We start from the raw sequence: 26,866 nt of genomic DNA, 5'->3' as shown, positions 1-26,866 counted from the left end.
GCACAACACTGAATATAGACACAAGAAATACCACAAGATTAAACTATTCAAAAACGAAAAAATAGAGTGAAAAATTGCAATTTCACATTGGAAAGTACTAGCAACAATAGTAATAACTGTAATAATAACAGTAATCATATGTTATAATATTATATATAATATTATACTTTGCATTATATATACGTATAAGTGATAACAGTGATAGTAGTCTGAAGTATGTAAGTAATATTAATAATAAATAAATAAATAAATAAATAAATAAGCAACTGGATTCCAGCACAACACAAACTAGGACACATGCAGGCGCGTGTAAAAGTTATTTACTATAAAAAAAAAACCTCACTAATGATTATTCAGTAGTTCACATTCTTGTTGTTGGGGCTGAAAAAATGCCAGGATCCTCCAAACTGAAGTGCATGCACCTGGTGAAATGACAAATACTGGGACTCTCCTGTCTGTGTTGTTCGCCCTCCTCTCTCACCTGTCCTTGCTTTCTGCTTGTTCTTTGACTTTGCCAACTTTACCTTTTTCTCTCTCCTTTACCCCCTCTCACACTTTCTCTCTGTCAAACTTGTGTTTACTTTGCTTATGTTTTCTCTTATGCTCCCTCCACGGCCTGAACTCCCTTTCACTCGCTTCATTTCTCTGTAGTTCCTCCTGGCGGCGGCGGCTTTGTTCCTCCCTCCTCGTCGCCTTTCTGGTCAGGTATACGTACACACTTTCTACTTTCTCAGTCTCTCTGTTGTTGTATGCTCATATTTCCAGCTTTCCATCAAAAATGTGATCTTATTTTTTTCTGCTTTATGTATTACACAATAGCAAATAATACTACTAATAAATAATGTCACCTTCACATCATATAATACGGAGTGAAAACATTTGCCCTCTTGGGTGTAATTCTGAGCTGATGATATTCAGAATTCCTGACGATACTGTATCTACTGCCTGGTTAGAAAAACTCCAGGCATGCAAACAAGGTGAAGTGAAATCTGCCTTCTACCATCTGCCTGAGGAAATGTTGAAAAGAGAAACTTTCATCTTAATACAATATCAGAGTCATTTCAGGAAAACAACACAACAAATTCATTTCCAGCTCTGACACAGAGATGGGAAAAGCTCAGTTAAGCACAAAACCCTATTCTTTAGCAATATAAAACTATATTTTTTATTTATTTAACAAAGTAGGTGGAAATACAGGCTTTTTCCACTATTGTTTACTAGTAAAAATAATAAAACTGAATAAGTTAAAGGCATTTCTACTGGCTGTTTGTGTGCAAAGATACGTGAACTTCACATTTCAAACTTCAAAAAGAATAAAAAAAAAAAACCTAACTAACAATACACTGAAAATAACAAACATTAAATGAGTTTTCAGTGTCAGTAACAGAAAACTATGATGCCTGTTCTCCATGCTTCCAGTCTTCCTTTCATGGTTCTTTCATCTTTTACATCATATTTGTCTTGTCGACTAAAGCCCTTTTTGACTAGTATACCCTGTAGATTTTGGAAATTAACCCCCCATTCAAATCACTGGATGCTGTTTATCTCTCTGTTCTAACAGCTACTCTCAAACCAAACCTGTAGCCATAATGTAATGTAATGTAAACATGCTCAGAGTGTGAGTGACAGACTGCAGTGGGACATAAGAGTGAATGGTTGGATGGGAATGAATATTTTATAAAGATGGAGTGATAGAAATGCATTTTTTACTGTTTTTTAATGTTTTAGTTTTTATTCAGGTCTGTTTTTTTTAATGATAACATCAGCCTGCCTAGGGACTACAGGTGGAAATTAACACTAGTGCTAGAACCTGCACTACATCTGTCCTTTTTAAGGCAAATGTATACTGTGCATTGTTATGACAGCGTATTAGGGCCACATAAGAAAATAAATACACTTGTCACTACGAGAATTAAGTTATTTAACGAGAATAAAGTCGTAGTTTTAAAACAGTAATTTTTAAACGAGAATAAAGTCATTAATTAACGAGAATAAAGTCGTTATTTAATGGGAATAAAGTCGTTATTTAACAAAAATGAAGTCATTATTTAACAAGAGTTAAGTCGTATTTTTATGAGATTAAACTCATAATATTTTGAAAATTCGACAGTCTCTGGTTTTACAGCGAAGGCAACAAGCAAAGCAGCAACTTTCCCTTCTGTTGGACTCCAAAACTCACAGTAGAATTCCCACAGTTTGTTCAGAAACACAAACCTTCTCTGTATATCTCTCTGGTGTATCCACTGATAGTCCTACAGCTGACCACTTCATCAGTTTCTCCTCCACAAAAGAGGAAATTTGCTACAAATCAGTCCGGTTCTTACAACAAACCCAAATGTGTGCAAACTCTCTTCAAAGTCCTCAGACGAATGTGTTGATGGGAGGATAGACTTAGTATTTGGCCTTTGTGTCTAACCCCCAAATGAAAGGAGAACTGCACTAAATGTTCCAAGTTCTACAACGATGAGTAGGTACAACTTCTCATTATATTATAAGTTTATTCTCGTTAAATAATGACTTTATTCTTGTTAAATAATGAGTTTTTTAAAACTATGACTTCATTCTCGTTAAATAACAACTTTATTCTCATTAAATAATGACTTTATTCTCATTAAATCATGAGTTTTTTTAAACTACGACTTTATTCTTGTTAAATAACGACTTTATTCTCGTAGTGACAAGCTTTGAATTTTTCTTATGTGGCCCTAATACACCGTCGTACATTGTCCCTGTCTAAATAAGTACATAAAATGAAAAATGAAAAGATTTATTAGCATTAGAAGGTTATTATTACCCCACCCCCTGAAGGGGGAGGCGAGGACTATTAGTTTTGGTTCAGTTTGTTCATTTCAATGTTTCTTTGTCAACCCGTTAGCAGCAAAACTATTGGTTCAATTCATACCAAATTGGATTTATAGATTGCCAGTGACCCCTAGTAGATGTCATTACTTTTTGGGAAAAGTAGGTAAAACTTAAAATTTTTTTTTATGATTTTCTAAAATCTTCCCATTTACTTATAATGGGCGAAATATGTGCGAGGGGCGGGGTTTTGTTGTGCCTGGCACCACTTGTTATTACTGTACTTACTATTGTGAACTGATAGATGGACAGACAGACAGACAGACAGACAGTAACACCTATTTTATGTGTGCAGAACAAGGTTATTATCATTAACAGAAACTAACAAAATGACGAAAACTAGAATTATAAAAACATTTTCGTTAACTGAAATAAATACAAACTATAATTAAAAGAAAAAAAACGTAACTAACTGAAACTGTATTGTGTGTTTACAAAACTAAGTAAAACGTATAAAAATTATGGATAAAATTCCCTTCGTTTTCGTCTTTGTCAATGTCGGATTGATATGACATCGATTTATTTCCCTCAAGCCATTTTAGCTGCTGGCACCATATGATATTTAACAGTCCGTCACTTCTCGTCACTTGTCGTTTAGAATCGTCTTCTGGTCCCCACTCTACCTGGAAACATGGAGACTAAAGTTGGGAGAAAGAAGCAGAGTCCTGTCTTGGATTTATTTGAATACGACGACGAAGAAGATAAGATAAAAAACCCCTAAAACTTAACTAAAACTAAACATTTAGAAAATAACGAAAACTAATAAAAACTAGCAAACCTGCTCTAAAAACAAATTAAAACTAACTGAATTAGAGAAAAAAAGTCAAAACTAAATAAAACTAAACTATAATGAAAAATCATAAACTACTATAACCTTGGTGCAGAAGAAACAAAAAATGTTGACTATCACTTAAAACTCTGCGTTCGCTGAAATAGAGTAGGTCACTTGTGGTGAATGTTTTACTTCATAAAGACAGACATGACAGATTGACACTGGATTATGTTCATAAACGACCTCCATAATTATTACAAATGACCAGAGATACACAAGTCCCATGTTAATAGGGTTTAAGAACAGTTACACCAGCTTTCACAACATTAAATCATAATAAACTCAACAAAAAAAAGCAATAAATCATGAAATCAGAGACCATCTGTGTTATTATTTCAGGTAAATGGGCTGCTGTGAATTTGCATCAGTAGAAGTGTCAGTGGTTTTGCTTTACTGTGTGTTTTAGGGTCAAAACAGGGTGGAATAACAGAAAAAGACAGAGAGGAATGGAAGTTTGACAGGTTTTTACTAAATAAGGCACTCAGAATGTACATCAATAAGAGATTTAGGATGTTTTAGGATGGAAAATCACAACAAAACTGCAAACAACAGTAAAAATGTTAAAAAAAAAAAAAAAAAAAAAAAAAAAAGGAAAATGGTAAATAAAAAAAGAAAGAAGCCCAAACTATCTATTTTTACAGCAAGTTGGTCTCACTCACTGATCTGTGTTTTGTCCCCATTACACATTTTGAAATTTTTCCTGTTGAGTAAATGGTTGAATTTTTATGAATATTCAGAACACTCACCACAGACATGTTAGGGGTTAAAGGGTTAACTTTAATTTCATCTTGTTATGATTTGTACCCAGTTTTTATCTTTTTATATCTTCAGATTTCTGTGATTGTTTAACTTTGTTTACTTTCTTTACTTTGCTTCTGTCTTGTGTCTTGGTCATCATTTTCATCTTGTTGCGTCAGTTCCATTGTCCTCTTCAATCAATTTTATATCGTTGGGTCTTGTTGCATCTTTCTACATCTTCTCTGTCTTACTGAAATCAGTCTTTTGAGGAGCCATGCAGTAATGAAACATTAAAATAATCACTAATTCCCCTCAAATCCATTAAAACTCAAGTAACAAGCCAGGTTTGAAAGTGTCACTTTTATGGTAAAAAAATTAGGAATAAAAGTAAAATGTCATCAGGAAAATAAATACTCAAGTAAACCAGAAAAGTCATCTTAACCCTTAAATTCAAACTTTCAACTTTAGTTTGTCATTGGACATTGTCTTCTACCTCCTTGTCGGTTGCCATGACAACAGTCTCCCTCCTCTTGCCATAAAACATCCGAGCAGCACTTCCTAAAATGTAAACCCATGCAGTAAAACAACTGTTATGAGGTCATAAACTGACAAAAATCACTCCTATTCACTGTTTACAGCTTCAACATTTCTAGAAAATCTCTCTAAATTACTGTTTAGTTTTATAAAAAAACAAAAAAACAAAAAAACAAAAAACAAAATGTTTCTCCTCACTGAGGCACAGGATTGGCTCCATATTTAACCCATGAAGACCCAGGGTGACTTTAGTGGCAGTTCCAAAAAAAAAAAAAAAAAAAAAAAAATCTCACTATTTAACCTTTTTTAAGTGATTGATCACTGTTTATTAAAATATTATCTTCTGCAGTTTGCATTTTTTCTGCAAAAATCAGGTATTTTCCTATATTCAGTTTACTGATGATATAGATGTTCATAACAGCTCAGATTAAAGATGAGGGTTATCATATCAGAAACAGATAAAACTGAAGAAAAGGTGACTTTTTCAGTAACAAAACAATTATTAGGTCAATATAAAACAAGCGTCTCCATCCACTGTCATTTATCAAACTCCATGGGTTTTACATGTGATTCAGTGTTTTTTTAAGATGACGGTGTTTCCATGTTCACTACGGAGCCTCTGAACCATTTGATGACAACGAAACACTGAGAAACTACATTTTACATCATTTATTTATTTATTTATTTTATTTAACCTTTATTTAACCTTTATTTAACCAGGAAGTCACTTGAGATGAAATCTCTTTTTCGAGGGAGACCTGACCAAGAGGCCCCAGTACAACACAAATGAACTACACAGACTGATGGGTTTAGTGCAGTATTTTTCAACCTTGGGGCCAGGACCACCATGTGGGGTTGCCTGGAATTCAAATGGGGTCACCTGAAATTTCTAGTAATTGATAAAAATTTTAAAAATAACTTGCTAATAAAAAATATATGGCGAGTTGAGAGAGACAATCCCATTCCATAAAAGACATGACAAACTGTGAAGCTGAAACTGAAGCACTGTGGTTCTGTTTATCTGTCAAATGTTCATTGTGGTCAGTTTCAGATGCTGCAGCTCTTTCATAATTCATAGTTTGAGTTCTTGTTTGTTCAGTATTAATTGTCAGCCTTGTAAATCCAAACTGGACTGACTGTACATATCCTGACCAAGGAAAATCAAATTCTCACTTTGTGCAGTAATCTACACCTGGCTTTTCTGCCTCCATCCATAATAATAATATATGTCACAGTAGAGATTGAAATCCAGTAGGATTCCTAATCCTACTAGGACAGATAGTAATTTTAGTTTGTCCTAGGACAAACTAAAATTCCTATCTGTCCTAGTAGGATTACAAATCCTACTAGGACAGATTGAAATATTAGTTCGTCCTAGGACAAACTGAAATCCTACAAGAAATTAGGATCTGAGGATTGGAATTCCAATCTGTCCTAGGAGAATTTACAATCCTCCTAGGACAGATTGTAATTCTATTTGGAAGTGGGATCTGAAGATTGGAATTTTGGAATTTCAGTCTGTCCTACGATTTCGCCATCACCATTCCAGCTGAATTATTTTCATATCTTAGATACAGTATATGGCCCTTAGGTCAATACACATTGTAACCACGATGCCAGCTGTCCTATCTGGTCCAACCTTATTCAATGGCCGTTTGTAACTGTCATTGGTATGTAAATGAGACACATTTGTATTCAGAAATCGGTAGAATTTGAAAAACGTACCTGTAAACAACCCGTTGCCATGGCAACATACAATTTTATTATTATCTAATTGTTGCCAAGCCATTCAGAAAATGTACGATGTTAAAGTTGGCATTGGCATTTTGCTGCCCCCTGGTCTAGATGGTAGGGTTAAAAGTAAAAGAAACAACAATATTCTTACAAACCATGATTTTATTCAGAATTTACACAGACTTTGAATCTAATATTCTATAGAATTCTTAAATTTTTTGCTGTAGGACAGACTGAAATTCCAATCTTCAGATCCCACTTCCAAATAGAATTACAATCTGTCCTAGTAGGATTGCAAATTCTCCTAGGACAGATTGGAATTCCAATCTTCAGATCCTAATGTCTTGTAGGATTTCAGTTTGTCCTAGGACAAACTAAAATTACTATCTGTCCTAGTAGGATTAGGAATCCTACTGGATTTCAATCTCTACTGTGACATATACATTATATAACTTAAATGTGGTTTAAAATTAATCTTTATTTGCAACATATAGCAAACTATTACATGATCAAAAACGACTTAATTTTAGCAAAAAAAAAAAAAAAGTCTCAGTTTTGAATGTCTGGAGTCACCAGAAATTTGTGATGTTAAAATGGAGTCATGAGCCAAAGAAGGTTGGGAACCACTGGTTTAGTGGTTCAGAAGTTATTAAACATTTTAGATCAGATTATGATTTTGGTCACCTGTAGCTGTTTGGGTCTTTGTGGGTTAATGTTTGTGGGAATTACCAAAAACAGTCATTTGCCCGATAAAGGGTTAAGTACAGGAATCAAGTATTTGTGCTTTGGTACTTGCCAATGAACATAAGGTGAAAAAACATCAGGATTTGAGTCTTAAACTTAAAGATAAGTTGTTTTGCTGGATTTGAGCTGATGCTGTTGATTTCCTTGAGAGGACAGACTCCCGAACAGATAACATAGCATCATAGCAAGATGGTTTTTGCTGTTTGTTTTTTTTCCCCCATTCTGCTGGTGCTGTGTGAATGTGCACACCTGGATGCCTGCCTTGTGTGTTGCGCGTGCACGTGAGGCAGAAAATATATTTTACTTCCATTCACCATCTCTACACAGTCGTGTCACCTGTATTTTTGCAGATAAGATAATCGAATCCGTGCGCACCTGTTCACATGTGATACAAGCCCTGACCTGCGCGGACAGAAATAACCTTGTGTAACCCGATAAGTGGCGATGCGATGCGTGAGCTGAGTTGAACATTAACTTTTAATAAAATCAACACACAGCCGTGATAACCCACAACCTCTCACCTCCAGAACCGGGCAGCTGTGTAAAGGATATTTTTCCCCTTCCTCAATAGTGAAACCGACTTATTCTCTCATCTTTCATCTGTGTCTGATGTATGATTCAGGCCTAGGAGTCAAGGTCCTTCTAAGACCACCATGGATAATGTCATACAGATAATAGTCAGGAGAACTTTATTATGATTACAACCCTTAAAAAACACTGTGGAACTAATTGCTTTTCCCCGTAATTTGTTTTTAATGGTGAACAAAACAAATAGGCAGCTTCATCTATATTATAAAAGCCAAGCCATTCATTCATTTCATTTGTTTGTTTATTTCGAGCATTTACAAAATACATGCAAATTCAAAATTCAAAAAAAAAAAAAAAAAATCATTTATACTCGAAAAGGAGTGGGAAGAAGAAAAACTTATTTAATCCCACCCCCATTCTCATCATCAAATAACTGAACATAATAACATTTTAACCCTTTCATGCATAGTGGTCACTACAGTGGACAGCTATTCTACAGCTGTTGTCTTGTATATCTATGTTTTATGTTGTTTTAGTTTCATATCAGCCAACACAGTGGATGTTTATGCACCATCCCATAATACACTGACATTCATACCATTACTGTAACTTTGCTGTGCTTGATAAACCTGATCTGCAGTAACATGTTTTAGTGTAAATCAGTTGCTAATTGTTGTTAGAATGTAATTAACTATTTTCCTAATCAAAAAGTTGGGCTTTTTTTTGCATATTATCTCTATGAAGTGAGTAATAACTAGTATTAGAGTACGATAAAATGTGAGTTGCATGAAAAATGTTTTTATTTTGTAGTTTTCAAACTGTATTACACTTTTTTTATGATTGGTTTTAATTTTTGCTTCAAATATTAAATGCAGGGTGTCCAGGTGAGAGGGCATTTTTGTAAATTCATGAAAAATAGCTTCATAAAAAAATTTAATCACTGTTTTTATATGCCTAAAGAGGAATAAAAACGCTCAGGAAAAAAATCTTGACTAAGGTTCTCAAAATTCATGCATGAAAGGGTTAAATACTCACTCCTGTCCTTTGACTTCTAGCCAGAACAATGAACAAAATAGGCCTAAACCAAATTAGAATGAATTCATTTGACAGTATTTACATTATAGAACCAAAATGTGTGTAAAAAATAGAAACAAAGTACATTCCTGGTGGTGTTACCACAGGTAACAGTTAACCGTCAACTTACACAATGATAATCACATACCAACAATGGTAAAAACAAAAAACTGCAATACCACAAGTGGTAAAGAACAGCAATAATTACATACCAACAATGGTAAGAAAAACAAACAAACAAAAAAAACAAAACAAAACTACAACAGCACTAATGATAATGGACAACACAGACCAACTAGATGAGGAACAACAAGCACACATTAACATATAAGACAGAATACTGATGTAACGTCAGTATTCAGACCCTCCATCTTTATACCGGGACCAGACCATATTTTTGTATAACAGTTTAAATCGGTGAATATTTTAGCGTTGCTTGTGTTGGATGTCCAGACTGTTCCAAAGTTTCACTCCACATACAGACAAACAAAAACGTTTATGAGTGGTTCGAAATTTGGGTAATGTGAAATCTCCAAAGCCTCTGAAATTGTGAGTACTCTCCTGAATTGTGAAGTTTTTTTTGTATATTACTTGGTAGTAATTTGTTGCATGCTCTCTGTGTGCATGTATGTGTGTGTGTCTCAGGATTCACACAAAATCCATGCAGAGCTGACTGCTGCAGTTGGTAAATGTGTGTATTTTTGGTCAAGGAAGAGACTAGCAAAAACAGCAAGTTGATAGGACCAATATTTTGGGAGATATTAGTAATTTTGGAACACAATAGCCTTACAATGATGTTGCTATACCCACAGTGCTTTGGCGGTGACTGCTGGACAAATGCGGTACAGCATGCATGAATACACAACAGCATGAAAACTACAGCATCTAAAACTTGTGGATCCCCATGGGTCAACACGCTAACCCTTAAAGACCCAGTGCTACTTTTGTGTCAGATCCCAAATAAATTTTGCTCTCTAACCTTTCTTAAATAATTTATCATAATTTATTATAATATTATCCTCTGCATTTTGAATTTCTTTCCAGTAATAATCAAGTATTTTTCTATATTTAATTTACTGATCATGTAGATGTTCATAAAAATTCAGATTAAAGTTAAGGGTTATAATATCAGAAACAAAGAAAACTGAAGAAAAAGTGACTTTTTCCAGTAAAATCTATCATTAACTGAACATAAACCAAGCATCTCCATCCACTGTCATTGATCCAACTCCATGGGTTTTACTGGTGAATCAATGTTGTAGAAGATGACGGTGTTTCCATGTTCACTATGGAGCCTCTGAACGTCCAAATGGGTCATATCTGATGACCATGAAAAGATGACAAACTGTATTTTACACCAATTATTTACTTGTATTCATAAGATTAGTGGATCAACAGATATTAACCCTTTCATGCATGAAGTATGAGAACCTTAATCCAAATTTTTTTTCCTGTGTGTTTTTATTCCTCTTTAGGCATGACAAAACCAATGTGATGGAAAATTTTCTTATGAACCTTTTTGTTTCTTTGAGTTGCAAAATTATCCACTCAGCTGGACACCATGCGTTTAATTTTTGAAGCAAAGAAACATGTATTTAATGATATATTGTGTGAAAACTATGAAATAAAAACATTTTTAATGCTGCTAATCTGATGTTTTCTCACATTTTTAACATACTCTAATACTAGTCATTACTCACTTTATGGAGATAGTATGCAAAAAATGATATCAATAACAAGCTATTAATTTACACTCAAACATGTTACTTCAGATCAGGTTTATCAAGAACAGCAAAGTTACAGTAATGGTATGAATTGCAGTGTTTGTGATGATGCTTAAGTGTCCACTGTGTTGGTTGATATGGAACTAAAACAACAAAATCCATGACTATATAATAGCTGTCCACTGTAGTGACCACTATGCATGAAAGGGTTAAACAGTTTAGATCAGTAGATGGTTTTGGTCACCAGTGGATGTTTGGGTCTTTATTCGTTAAATGAGTTCATTCCTGACTTTGGACAGAGAAAAATCAACAAAATTAGTCCTCTGTTGGAGTTTTTGGTGAAAAACTTAGAAATTTAACCCTTTCATGCATACTGGTCACTCCAGTGGACAGCTATTCTACAGCTGTTCTCTTGTATATTCATGGATTTTGTTGTTCTTTTTTTTTTTTTTTTTTTTTTTTTTTTACACATATCTTTATTAAAGTTTTAAGACACTACATATCTTTTCTGACATGAATCGGTAACATTATGTAGATCTCTCCTGAGCATAAACCCCCAGAATCACAAGCCCTCCCCACAGTTTTCTCACAATTTATCAGTAAACATGTAACATCAGTAACATGTTTCTGTGTGTCAAAAATTAAACGTGTGGTGTCCAGCTGGGTGGACATTTTTGCAACTTATGAAAAATAGGCTCATAAGAATTTTTTTCATTATTATTTTTTTTTTTTTTTTTTTTTTTTTTTTTTTTTTAATTATTTTTATTTTATTTATTTTGTTTATTTTCAGAAGAAAATTTTCAATCGCATTGTTTTTTTCATGCCTAAAGAGGAATAAAAACACTCAGGAAAAAAATTTGATTAAGGTTCTCATAATTCGTGCATGAAAGGGTTAATATAGATTAGAAATTGGCCTTGAGAGCCCGACTTAGCTGATATGTTTTCCAAATACGCAGCAGCAGGATGTTTCAGATTAAACTAAGCACTGAGTGAGGGTTTTTACATTTGAAAGACTCTATAAGTGTTTACCTACAAGTTTTTCACCTTCATCAATCTAGGATCAAGGCTCAAGACCTTTTTTATTATTCCAGAGGAGAATATTCTTGTACAGCTGACAGAAAACACAGGATATCAGGCAAAGAATGTTGATGGTACGGCATTGATAATAAATACAGAACTGGAATCACAAACAACAGGCCTTTGGATTTAGGTTTTTACCTTTGTAGCAGTTGTGTGGCGAAATTTGTATTTATTTATTTATTTATTTATTTATTTATTTATGTTTTTACTGGAAAAGGTGACAAAATATCTTCAACATTACCATTCATACATATGTTATCTATTAGAGTCCTTTTCATATTTCTTATTTTATACATACAAAGTGTAAAAAAAGAAAAAAACAAACAAACAAACAAATAAACACATAAACTGGGTGCTTACAGTTTTGGTATTTCTCACTTAAAAACAATCATAGCGTTGCAAAACCTCTGGGTTCTTTAAAGGGTTAAAAAAAAATGTAAAATGAATGATTATTTGATATGTAGGATTAGGGCTGACCTTGATTTACAAAAATAAAATCAAATTAGAGCAGAAAAATAAATCAATATATAATATTTAATAGTTTGATTTATAGGTGTGCCTTTTTGGCACACTTGGTGACAGATGCTAGTATTTTTGAACATTTGACCTAGCAGCAAAAATAATGATGCAAATTAACCGATGTTGCTGTTAATCATTGGCATATGCCAGGCTGCAAAAATTAAATAATATGTGATCCACTTTTTATGTGGTATATTGAAAAAAAATCATGTTTTGTGTTTTTTTGCCTCAAAAAATGTAGTGACTTCATGATCAAAAAAGGTCATTTAAAGGGTTAAAAAAAATGTAAAATGAATTATTATTTGGTACGTATGATTAGGGCTGACCTTGATTTACAAAAATAAAATCAAATTAGAGCAGAAAAATAAATCAATTTATAATATTTAATAGTTTGATTTATAGGTGTGTCATTTTGGCACACTTGGTGACAGATGCTAGTATTATTGTACATTTGACCTAGCGTCAAAAATAATAATGCAAATTAACCGATGTTGGAGTTAATCATTGACATATGCCAGGCTGCAAAAATCAAATAATGTGTGATCCACTTTTTATGTAGTATATTGAAAAAAATAAACTTTTTTTGTTTTTTGCATCCAAAAAAATAGTTGTTTACATTACAAACATGGCATTTAAAGGGTCAAAAAATGTGACAATTATTGAGTATTTGGTATTTTTATTTACAGCCCAAGTTGATGAAATAGAAAAAAGTGTAAAAGAATTAAAAACAAACTGTATGAAATTTTTTTTTGACATTATTCCACAAATGTGTCATTTTGGCACATTTGTGGAATAATGGTGCTTAGTAAGGGCCTTGCTGGAGGGGATACCGGAGGGTTAAACACTACACATGTTTATGCAGAAAAACATGAAACAAAGAAAAAATACAGGGAGATTATAAAAACGAGCACATTTTTAGAGTGATACAAATTCTGGGCAGCTAGAGGATACAAACTGGATCCCTTTGTCCCACATATGAGAAAATGTATCCCTCTGGATTCTGATAGACTAAGTAAATTTTTTCCATTTTGAATACTTCTATTGTTTGGTGGAGTTGGGTTTAACCACCTTCTCATAATAGATTTCTTGCTGGCTGCTAAAAGCATCTGTAATAATTTTATATCCTCCCTCCGTTCTAGTACAGCAACATCACCAAGATATAGATTTACAAAGCTATAGATAATGTGAACCTTAACCCTGTCATGTATGAATTATGAGAACCTTAGCTGAGATTTTTTTTCCTGAGTGTTTTTATTCCTCTTTAGGCATGAAAAAACAATGCGATGGATTTTTTTTTATTGAACCTATTTTTTATGAAGGTAGATTTGTTTCTTAGTGCTTTAACCATAAAAAAAAAATATTTTCAATAAAAAAATGCAATAAAAAAACCCTTTTCAATTAAAGACAAAAAAGTGTTTGAATGCAAAAAAATATTTAAGATCCAAAAAATTGCATTCGAACACTTTTGTTCTTTGATTGAAAATGTTTTTTTTTTTTTTTTTTTTTTTGAGTGAAGTGATTTTTTTTATTTTTTTTATTGAAAATATTTGTTTTTGGTTTGTACTTGTACCATAGTAAATGTACTGTGGTTCATTCCACTACTAGAAAACAAAGTCAAATAAAGCAATTTGGGGTGATTTAACTGGTAAAATATTCTATAAAATAACCAGAAATATAATTAAAAGTAATAAAATAAGACAAATGCAAAAAATATTTAAGATAAAAAAAATTGCGTTTGAACACTTTTTTCTTTGAGTTGGGTTTTTTTTTTTTCTTGAAGTGAATTTTTTTTTAATTAAATTTTTTTTTGGTTTGTTTTTTCATAATTTTCCGTGGAGTTCCAAAACTGTCCACGCCGCTGGACACCGTGTGTTTAATTTTTGAAGCAAAGAATGCAACATCAGAAAGTGACATACTGTGTGAAAACTATAAAATAAAATTTTTTTTAATACAGCTAATCTGATGTTTTCTCACATTTGATCAGATTCCCAATTTTTTATTAGCAATTGATTGACACTCAAACATGTTAGTGCAGATCAGGTTTATCCAGAACAGTAATGTTACAGTAATGGTATGAATATCAGTTTATGGGATGATGCATAAGTGTCCACTGTGTTGGCTGATATGAAACTAAAACAAGAAAACCCACTAATATACAAGAGAACAGCTGGAGAAGAACTGTCCACTGGAGTGACCACTATGCATGAAAGGGTTAAAGACCGATATTAAAGTCCCGTGAACACCACTCCAATAATGGTGCTTGTTGGGACAGTCCCAGAACACATGATAATGATTAACCTCCTTTGATCCACACACACTGTCTCCAACACTCAGAAGGGCCATTTCTACATTTACCCTGATGAGGTGTCTTAAAATATCTAACTACATTTTTCCAACAATGCTCTCTCCATTCTAGTGGCGAAATTTTTTTATTTCGGTGGTTGGTCATATAGTTTAGGTGCAAAATTCCCATGTAATATAAACACCAGGTGTGAAATAGACTAGGGATGTAACGATATGAAAATTTCATATCATGGTTATTGTGACTAAAATTGTCTCGGTTATTATTATTATTGTGGTATTGTTGAACTTGTGCTCAAAATGTTCAAAAGTACTTATACACACACTGAAATAATTTAACCAAGTTGTATTTTGAAAAAAAAAACAACAACCAAAAAACAAAAAACAAACAAACAAAAAAAAAGTAACTGGCACAATGTACTTTCTCTTGGCAGAAACATTCAAGTATTAACCCTTAGTGGTCTGAGTCTATTTTGGCTGTTTTTTTCAGTATATATATATATTCAGTTTATACAAAATAAAGAAATGTTTACTATACCCATGTTTGGGATCTTGTTTTTCAGCACAACTTCATTTATATCAACTGCCTATTATTTTTTCACTTTAACCTACTATAAAAACACAAAAGAACAGAAAACACAAAAAATATATAAAATCCGATTTGAAAAATGCATATAATTTATTGCATAAATAACACAAAGATGCTTAATGAACCTTTTCAAAGACTTTAAAAGTGAATAATGGTTCCAAATATTAGGTATATACAATTAAAATTGTAATAAATTAAAACTATACTCAAATATTTGACATAAAAGCAGATCTTTACAGAGGTGTTTTCTCCGGTAAAGTACGGTAATCAAACATGGTTATCATGATAATTAGAAATTAAACGGTAATACTAACCGTTGGCAATTTTACAGCGGTTTATAGTTATACCGGTAATCGTTACATCCCTAAAATAGACATTATTAATTGACTGATGCTGATGATGATTGAAATTTCCCTTTGGAATAATCAGAATTCAGAAGAAACCATGATGTTTCTCTCTGAATTCCACATTCTTCATTCAGAATAGAGATGCTCTAATGCTTCTTTGCTATAAATTCACTGCATACTGTTTGCACTTTGATCACATTTGGGCTGTGATAAATGCTTTGCTCTTTATCAGACTAATTCAAGGCCACATCAGATGATCTTGTCTGAGGATTCAGCATCTTATTAAGAACAGGAGGAAAGAAGTGGTGGAGTGTTTACCTCTAATGCATGTTGGTTTGGGATCAGCTTCTCAGGGCCACAGATGTGTGCAACAGCCAATTTCGTAATAAAAAAAAAAAAAGAAAAAGAAAAATCCATTTCTTTGAATTTCATAACACCCTTGAACATGCGTGTCTCTAGTCAGACGAATGCCATACTTTTTTTCCCACCAGCAGTCAGTGTAGAGGATTGTCAGGGTCAGAGCAGAAGCATACAGAAAAATGTTTCTGGCTTCTGGGTTCACTTCCACATTATTCGGCCCAGTTCACATGCACACTCCTGCTTGCAGCTTCTTATGGGTGCACATCCTGTACATTGTACAAGGGCTGGCGATCTGGTCAAAAGATCATAGGGCAATTGTCGAAGGTAAAACAACAGCCTCACCTCTTAAAAAATGTAGACAAGTTAGAATCAAACTGTACATTTCCTCTAGTCTTCTCTGGTTTCTGGAGGCTTAGGCTGTGCGTGATGGTTTTCGTTGTTGTCTGACTAGCGTTTTTGCATCATTACTATTATAGTTTAACAGTATCTAAATTAAATAAAATACAGTTTTCAAACTTTTTTAATTGTGCTTAAATCTATGATATTGCATTGTTTATTCACTTAGACCACAGGTGTCAAACATGTGGCCCGGGGGCCAAATTCAGCCCACCAAAGGGTCCAATCTGGCCCACGGGACGAATTTGTGGAATGCAAATATTACACTGAAGATATTAACAACCAATGGTGTCAAAATCAATTTAATTCAGGTTTCACATACAGACACATACAGTCTAATTAGATTTCAAGTGGGTCAAATATTATGTGTATATATATATATATATATATATATATATATATACATACACATAATATTTGACCCACTTGAAATGTAATTAATAATTAATAATCTAACATACATATATATATATATATATATATATATATATATATATATATATATATATATATATATATATATATATATATATATATATGAATATAATAACCTATATCACAGGTGTCAAACATGCAGCCCGGGGACCAAATCTGGCCCGCCAAAGTGTCCAGTCCGGCCCCTGGGATGCAAAAATTACACTGATATTAACTGTTCTTTTAGTTCAGGTTCCACATTCAGACTAATTCAATCTAAAACGGGCAGGATTCAGTAAAATACTATCATAATAACATATAAATAATGACAAATCCAAATTTTTCTCTTTGTAAATGTAAATATTTTCATGTATTTACACTAAAAGTATAATTTCACAAAAAATGTGATTAACCTGAACAAATATGAACAACCTGAAATATCTTAAGAGAAGTACAATTTTAACAATATTCTGTCTGTTACTAAATGTTTTTTGTGTTTGTAGATCCACTGGGATGTATAAATTATAATGTACATGTATAAATGATAAACTGAAGCGTGATGTTAAAATTACACTTATTTTTTCAGTTTGTTCATATTATTCACATCTTTTGAAAGGATAGTTTGTAGATGTAAACCTTTTCATAGTGTAAATTTACTTTTTTTTCTCTAAAACATGGAGAAAAGTTTGGAGTTGACATTATTTCTATATTATTATGTTATTATTTTACTGGTTTGGCCTACCGCAGATCAAATTGAGCTGAATGTGGCCCCTGAACTAAAATGAGTTTGACACTCCTGACCTATGTATGATGACAACCCCCAAATTCTCTCTCTGTGTTTTTTGGTGTAAAAAAGTAAAATTACATGAAAATGTTTGCATTACAAAACTATACTTGTACAAAAAATGTGAATAACCTGAACAAATATGAACAAACAGAAATGTCTTCAGAAAAGTAAATGCAATTATTCGGCATAATATTGTTAAAATTGCACTTGTTTTTCTCAAGACAATTCAAGTTGTTCATGTCATTCAGATTTTTAAGGAAACTATGTAGATGTAAACCTGATCATAATATAATTTTACTTTTTTCACTGTTATTATTTTACTAGTTTGTCCCACTTCACATCAAATTGGGCTGAATGTGGCGCCTGAACTAAAATGAGTTTGACACCCCTGACTTAGACTTAAGGTTCTTTATTTTTGTCAGTATATAGATCGCACACATCACACACCGAAATAAACCTTCTGCATTTAACCCATTACTAGAACATGCAGGAATACACCACACACTGCAGACTAGGAGCAGTGGCCTTGGCATATCAAGTGCCTGGGGAACAAATGGAGTGTTAAATGCCTTGCTCAAGGGCACATCAGCCAAGAGTCCGGGGAATCGAACCACAACCCTTCGGTCACAAGCCGACTCTCCAGCCTTCTAGGCCACGGCTTCCCCCTAGACTTTTAACTAACTGAAGTTTTATAGTGAATCAAACCCATTTTTACACTCTAATATAACTCTAAAAGAAATTCTGGTAACACTTTATAATAAGTACACACTATGAAACATTAGTTAAGCATTAACAAATACTGAATTCATCATTTATAAAGTAAATTTCTGACATGAATACTCATTAATATATGGTTTATAAGCACAGTTATAAATGTTTTACTCATTGATAAGCTCATCTACAATGTGCTGAATTATATATTATATAATATATTATATTATAATTATTATAAAGTATTTCCATACTTTATAAATTATGGATTCAGCATTTAAAAAAATTAGTTTTGCATCATTTACAAACCAGTTACGATGTGCATTTATGCTTGCACATACACTATTCAGACATGTAGTAATGGTGAGTGAATATGTTAGTGCGTATTTTATACTAACTCACACATTTATTTTCCAATAGATGTCCTATAAACAGTTATTAATACAGGAATTCATTATTTCTGGAAGTTATAAAGCACTTACTCCTCATTAATTAAGTATATGGTGTGAGCTCATCTAAAGTGTGGACTATGTATGCCACATAAAGGTCGGAAATGCCCAACGACTCACAAAAGTTTCAGTTATTCTAACAAAGGAAAGACACAACACATGGGATTATTAAAACTAACTGCATGATTGAATGATGAATGATTATGATTATGAATGATAAGTAAAACATTTATAACTGTACTTATAACCCATATACTAATGAGTATTCATGTCAGAAATATACTTTGTAAATAATGAATTCACTATTTGTTAATGCTTAACTAATGCTTCATAGTGTGTAGTTATTATAAAGTGTTACTGAAATTCTTGTAGGACTTAAATTTCACATGCATCCACTATCTATCCACTTGACCACCGGTCAACTGGAATAACCAGATAGCAACTAAAGAACCAAACAGCAAAAGGAAAAAGGAGTAGAACTATCTGTGACATCTCAATCAATCAATCAATCAAATTTTATTTATATAGCGCCAAATCATAACAACAGTTATCTCATGACACTTTACATATCGAGCTGGTCGAAACCAGACTCTCAAGCCAGTTTACAGAAAGCCAACAGAATCCTCCAGGAGCAGGAACATCTGGAGCAGGTTAGTTGTCTGATCTGGTTTCATTCTGGGCTCTTGAAAGTGTCTGTATCTCATCCAGTCACAAAAAGATAAAAAAAATTAAAACAGTTCTGTTGGCATCCTGCAATGAACCTTTAATCCTCCTATGAAAGCACAACCTCATGTCACATGCTCTACAAAAGTTTTAGGACTCATGTACACTCATTTACCAGCATCCATGACCAGGAAGTGAACATATTCACACAGAAATTAAATAAATACAGATAAAATCAACTTCAGTAAATATTAACATGAACTACAGGACACGGATGAGGAGTACATCATACTCACTTAAATATGTAGTTTTTATTTTATTTGTTTGATTCCATTTTTCAGCTGTTTAAACATACTTTTTTTTAACTACATTTATGTTTAAACAGCTTTTAGTCTATAAGTGATTTTAAGTGTGACGTTGTCCCCTGTAGACTAACCCTAATTGCCAACTTGTAAAATACCCTGTAGAAGCCAATAATGTAATAACAGCCAATAATGTAATAACAGCCGATAATGTAATAACAGCCGATAATGTAATGACAGCCGATAATGTAATAACAGCCAATAATGTAATAACAGCCGATAATGTAATGACAGCCGATAATGTAATAACAGCCAATAATGTAATAACAGCCAATAATGTAATAACAGCCGATAATGTAATAACAGCCAATAATGTAATAACAGCCGATAATGTAATAACAGCCAATAATGTAATAACAGCCGATAATGTAATAACAGCCAATAATGTAATAACAGCCAATAATGTAATAACAGCCGATAATGTAATGACAGCCGATAATGTAATAACAGCCAATAATGTAATAACGGCCAATAATGCAATAAATTTGCCATTTTTAAAATGTAATAGGCCAACAATGTAATATCAATCAATCAATCAAATTTTATTTATATAGCGCCAAATCATAACAAAAGTTATCTCATGACACTTTGCATATAGAGTTGGTCAAAACCAGACTCTAAGCCAATATCTGGCCAATAACATAATAAAAGTCCTGAACCAATAAACTTTTGGCCAAGAACGTTATAACTTATTGACTGGTTATTACGTTATTGACCTGGTTAAAAATAAATAAATAAATAAATTTAAAAAAATCTTTGCAAATGTAATGACTGAGCCAATAATGTAATGAGTTATAACATTACACTGGGTTACAAAAAAATGTTTTTTGCAAGTTGTCTAGGTTTTTTCAACTGAATTAGGACGATTTTGCACCACTAAATCCAAAAATGACATCTGTTTTTCTCAATCAGGTCAGGTTTTTTTTGCTAATTTGATTTTGAAAAATTTGATCTTCTCACAAAATATAATAATTAATACCAAAATAAGATTGGTAAACACACTTTATGAAACTTGTGACTTGATTCCTGTTGGGTACAATGGTGTATTCACCGCAGATGTAGCAGAATACGTCAGGCTTATTTTTGCAAGATCTTCTAGTCGAAGCCATTTTATTCACCTGTAATATTAAAACAAAACATTAATCATAAATTGGCAAAAGTAAAATCTTCAGAACTCGTTTATTGCAAGATATATGAAAGAATTTTGTATCATATGATGTGAAAATGCCCATAAATGTAAGCAAAAATGTTAAAAAGCCAATATGTTGCATAGTTCAGAAAGTTGACCTGATTGAGCAAAATTAATGTGATTTTTTGGATTCAGCACACCAAAATTATCCTAAATCAGCTCAAAAAACTTAAACAATAAATTTGTTGTTGACCAGTGTTTATAGGCCAAAAGCTATTACGAAATCGGTTCAGGATTTTTATTACATTATTGGCGAGATATTACATTATTGGCCTATTACATTTTAAAAATGGCAAATTTATTACGTTATCAGTTGTTATTACATTATTGGCTTCTGCATACCCTAATTACATTGAGAAACTGACCAGTTAAAACAACCATTAACTGTGTGGGGCAATTTTGAAATGTGTTATACATTTTTTTAATATGATGGTATGTAAAAACACGGTGACACGGGCGACACGGTGGTGCAGTGGATAGCACTCATGCCTCACAGCAAGAAGGTCCTGGGTTTGATTCCAACACCAGTCGACGGGGGTGGGACCTTTCTGTGTGGAGTTTGCATGTTCTCCCCGTGTCTGTGTGGGTTCTCTATGGGTACTCTGGCTCCTCCCACAATCCAAAGACATGCACTGATAGGTTAATGTTAATCTAAATTGCCCATAGGTGTGAATGTGAGAGTGATTGTTTGTCTCTATATGTTCAGCCCTGTGATGAACTGGCAAAATGTCCACGATGTACCCCACCTTCACCCGTAAGTAGCTGGGATAGGCTCCAAGCGACCCCCCTGACCCTAGTGAAGATAAAGCGGGTTCAGATAATGAATGAATGAATGAATGAATGAATGAATGAATAGTATGTAAAAACTAAATCATATGCCAAATCAAGGTTGATCGTCATCTATGTTCATGACAATGCTCAGCCCTAATTCAACTAACTATTGATGTGAACATGTGTAAAAGGCACTCTGTATCAGCCAGTGTCGAATGTCTTTTTTATCTGATGCAGTGTATGTGTAAAAATAAACCGTTGTTAAACTCTACTCATTGCATAAAATGATGATAAACTGACAGGTTTTCATATTTCATTACAGTGATAGCCCTTGTCAGAGCCGTTTAGAGGTACACTAGTAAAGGTCTTTGCAGAATGCTGGTGGGAAAAAAAAAAATAAAAATGCTGCACCGTATCCACACACACACACACACACACACACACACACACACACACACAGCCAAATGTCAGGGGCACCGGTGCCGCCAATGAAAACGTTTAGTCACACTTGATGGATTCTGAGTCTCCAGAGCCCTGCTTTAGATGAAACGTTCTTTAAATGGTTGCGTGAGGTGTGACTCTGTGATAGTTCCAATGACAGGGGATAGCCTCAGTACTGGTGATATAATGGTTCTAGTCCATTTGTAGCCCAAACATTGATCTAATAAATGTATTAAATACCCAATATATGTCTGTGAACATTCTGAACGTAGTATCTCTCTGTCTCAGTGTTTTCTCCTCGGGTGGTGGGTATTGCAGTGGCGCGCTACAACTTCAGCTCCAGAGACACGAGGGAGCTTTCTCTGCTGGAGGGGGACCTTATCAAGATCTACAACAAAAATGCCAATGGATGGTGGAAGGGAGAGGTCGACGGAAGGGTACGTCTGCTGATGGAGACACTTATTCATCTTATTGAATACCATGTTGAAGAGGATATTCCTTCAATTATAAATTAATAAATAATTCCTGTCATATATTTCAATCAATCAATCAAATTTTATTTATATAGCATCGCATTACATCAAAAGTTATCTCATGACACTTAACATTTACAGCTGGTCTAAACCAGACTCTTGACCTTTTATAGCAGTGGTCCCCAGCCTTTTGTGTACTACGGACCGGTTTCATGCATGAAAATTTTCTGCAGACCAGGTAGAGGTGTGGGGGTTCCAATAACAAAAACCTTTGTCAGTTCAGAGCATGTGATCTGAAACACTTACACTGTATATCAGGCAATTCCACTCATTCTACAGTAGAATATCAACTCACCCTAGTGCAGAATCAGTCGGAAAACTGGACTTGTTTCCCTGCAACTAGATGGTCCCATCTGGAGGTGATGGGGACACACACTCCAAGTGTGTTCCATAGATCCAGTCTACTCTGGATTCCATTGGAAACAGAAGAAGGACTTTCAGGGCTTTTGTGGCGATATCTGCATATTCTGCTTTGACTTTAATCCAGAATGCACAGAGGTTTGAAGTTGTCTCAAACATGGATGGATGTGCCCGAGCAGTTTGGAGGCACTGTTGTGTCACCTGTTGTGATGAACCTGGAACTTCATCAGGAATGTGACCATTCTGCAGCCTCATCATTTCATTGTTTCTTCCCAAAAAAGTTCTCCAGTGAATTATGTTTTTGGCTCATTTCTTTAGCTTGTGTTACTACTAATTGAGTGGTTGAGGCGAGGGCGGAAATGGTCATTTTTCAAAATAAAATCTCCACAAGACTAATGGAAAAAATTGCTTTAATATTAACGACAACTTTTTTTCTTTGCGGCCCGGTACCAAATGATCTACGGACCAGTACCAGTCCGGGGACCTGGGGTCGGGGACCACTGCTTTGTAGGACAGTCATAGAAATACTCTGAAATCCAAAATTTCAACCTTAAGGCGGCCATACACTATGCGATTTTAGAGACAATTCCTCACTCGTGCGACTCTTCCTGGGATGGGGCCAGATATGCCTCTAATCGTGTGTGGTGTTTCGTGCAGTGTACATGAGGTAAGGAGAAGCCATTAACACCTCATGACCAGCAATCGTGTGTTCGCAAGGAAAACGGAGCTGTTTGAAATCCTGCTCGCTCCTCGTGAGGGTATCGCACTGTCAAAGCAATGCCACGAGCCGATGTGCCCCAAATTCTCACACTGTGCATGCGCGAACACAGAAGCGTACAGTAGCGTACAAGCTAACAGTAGCTGGCTATTGTCCTAGTGCAGTTTAGCTTTTGCAGTTTACCTCTAGTTCCCTTTGCTGTAGGATTGACAGCCCATACTGTCCACGTCTGGACAACCAACTCCTGCACCAAACACATCGTCGTCTTTTCTTCTTTTTTGATTCCCCGCAGATAATGGCACATATTGCCAAAAGCAGCTCGTTGGTTTTTGTTTAGCACTACCATTTCGTGACTCATGCCAATACACAACGCCCTACGCACTTTCGGATTCCTTAGTATTTTAACGTTGCATTTCCGGATACAACACTCAAACGTGTGGTGCGTCCTCTGGTGTATGGTCTTACAGTGTGAGCAGTCAGGTCGCATACGAGCATCGGTCCGTACAGTGTGAGAACATGAATCGTGAGCCTGACTTTACGAATGATTCGCACAGTTTGAGATGGAGCTGCGTGCAACGATCGAAATAATCGCACAGTGTATGGCCGCCTTTAGTGTGTTATTGGATGACATAACAAGACTTTATTGCTTTTGTGAAATGTATAACATTTTGTCATTACCATGTAGAAAATGAAGGTTAATGAAGTTACCATATTTGGTTCCTTAACAAAAGTGGCAAAAAAAAAAAAAAATCCTAAAAGTTAATATAAAAAATACAAGAAAAACACATGTAAGGTGAAAGGAACATGTTTTTTTTTTTTTCTTCTACTAAGGAACAAGGCCCATGTGGAAGACTAAACATGCAGGAATCCTTCAACTAATGGAATTGTGTGCCTTCAATTAAAATCCTGAAGTCCAAAACCCAAATCTTGACTCACTGAGCAAATTTTGCTATTAATTGTCAGTTTCTCACCGATGTGTGAAATCTTTGTATAGATGGTAGGGGGTTAACATGTCATTATTTTTTTCCTGTTTTACGTATGCAAGTAACAGATCTCATATTAACCCTTACACTTCCATGTGCAAAAGACTTTTATTTTGCACAATTCAAATTAGCATTGTTCACTGAAGCATGAAAACTGACCCAGGACACTGGTGTCAATCAAAGGAGAACTCCATGGTCAATAAACACATATGAGCAGATTTTCAAAATGTCTTGTCATTTTGGGTTTATGTTGTTTTTTCTGAAAGTCTACTTTTTTCTGATGCACCCTGTTTAGTTACCATCTATGTCACTACATAATAAACACTATCACAACTAGGGATGTAACGATATGAAAATTTCTTGAATTTTATGAAAAATATCACGGTTATCATTATTATCGCGGTATTGTTGAAATTGTGCTCAAAATGTTCAAAAAGTACTAATACACAGACTGAAATAATTTAACCAAGTTGTATTTTGAAAACAAAAAACCAACAAAAAAACAAATAAAATAATTGGCGTAATGTACTTTCTGTTGGCAGAAACATTCAAGTATTAACCTTCAGTGGTCTGAGCCTATTTTGGCCATTTTTCAGTACTTTTGATTTTGCCTTTATATACTATATAAACAAATCTTCACTATACCCATGTTTGGTATCTTTTTTTCAGCACAACTTCATCTATATCATCTGCCTATTATTTTTTTCACTTTAACCCACTGTATCGAAATAAAAGGCCAGAAAATACAAAAAATATATATATATATAAAATCAGATTTGAAAAAATTATATACTTTATTGCATAAATAAAACACAGATACTTAATGAACCTTTTCAAAGACTTTAAAAGTGAAAATTGGTTCCAAATATTAGGTATATAAAATTAAAATTGTAATAAATTAAAACTATACTCAAATATTTGACATAAAAGCATAACTTTACATCTGCGTTTTTTCTGGAAAAGTGCGGTAATCAAACACGGTTATCATGATAATTAGAATTTAAACGGTAATGCTAACCGTCTGCAATTTTACTGCAGTTTATTGTTATACTGGTAATCGTTACATCCCTAATCACAACTATATTATATTTGTGTTGAGTTCTGTGTTAGAGGTTAAGTGCTGCCGCCTGAATCGATTCTGTTGTTGTTCTTCTCAGGTGGGCTGGTTTCCCTCTACATATGTGGAAGAAGAGGACTGAACTGGCTGGATGAATGACATCTATTCAGCGTCCATTCAAACCTGACCACCTCCAGTGAGCACTGTGCCACTCTCCGAGCACTGCGAGTCAGATCTTTTTTGATAAAAAAAAAAAAAAAAAAAAAAAAAACTCAAGCCTGGGACTTAAGACGAAACAGCAGTGCCCTCAAAAACCTCTACCTGCCCTCTGACAGACTTTCACGCAGAGCGGATGTCAAATCACAGATGTCACACCATATCTTGCCTCTCAGTGGCCCTGTTTGCCCCCGCGGCCCATTGGGAAGTGCATGTGCTGTACGTAGATAACCCACAGCCCCCTCCTTTTTCCTTCCTCACCTTGTCTTTTTATTGATGTCTCCATTGGAGGATGTGGGACTTGCCTTCACTGTCCTCGTGTTTCGATACCAGGAAGACTCAGTCACCCAACTGGAACAAAGATCCTGCTGACAGCGCGTCGCCTTGGTACTTAAAATGCAGGAGACGTGGAGCATCACCTGTAGTCGGAAAACTATAGCCATCCTTTTACCACAAACTCTATGTGTAACAGACTGTTTTAATACTCACAAATGTAGATGGATGGACTAAAATATATGATATGTAAGTACTGTTAATATGCTGAAATATTGTTTGGTGAAAAGCAAGTTTGCAATCGTAAAGAACACATCTGTTTTCAAAACTCATGCTGTGTTAGGCAGCAAACACCAGGTGTCAGCTGAAAAACTGTGAAAACTGCAATCGTTATTCACTACATTAGCAGTGTTTCCAAGCCAATTTTCAAGCGGATTTGAAGCAGACTTGTGTCGTTGCCAAAAAGAAAATTCCATCAACTAGTTTGGAGTAAACTAGGCTGTCAGAGGGTAGCTGTAAAGACCATTTTATGCTGTGACAGAAGAAGTAGAGGCTGTGAAATGGAAACAAAACCAGCTGA

At 34.3% G+C, this 26,866-nt stretch overlaps 1 protein-coding gene across 1 annotated transcript in view; it reads left to right on the top strand.

Annotated features, from left to right (window-relative positions):
- Nucleotides 1-26,589, top strand: part of LOC115437782 (guanine nucleotide exchange factor VAV3-like) — a 210,277-nt gene extending 183,688 nt beyond the window's left edge. Inside the window, 3 exon segments of the mRNA XM_030161124.1 lie at nucleotides 652-705; nucleotides 22,435-22,583; nucleotides 25,898-26,589. Of these exon segments, the coding sequence (XP_030016984.1) occupies nucleotides 652-705; nucleotides 22,435-22,583; nucleotides 25,898-25,939 (245 nt within the window). The 3' untranslated portion in view covers nucleotides 25,940-26,589.
- The last annotated feature ends 277 nt before the right edge of the window (nucleotides 26,590-26,866 follow it).

The sequence above is a fragment of the Sphaeramia orbicularis genome, chromosome 17 (assembly GCF_902148855.1).
Source record: "Sphaeramia orbicularis chromosome 17, fSphaOr1.1, whole genome shotgun sequence".
In the NCBI taxonomy this organism is placed as follows: Eukaryota; Metazoa; Chordata; class Actinopteri; order Kurtiformes; family Apogonidae; genus Sphaeramia; species Sphaeramia orbicularis.
Note: the sequence above shows the minus strand (reverse complement) of the source record. Positions and strands in the feature narration are given on the sequence as shown.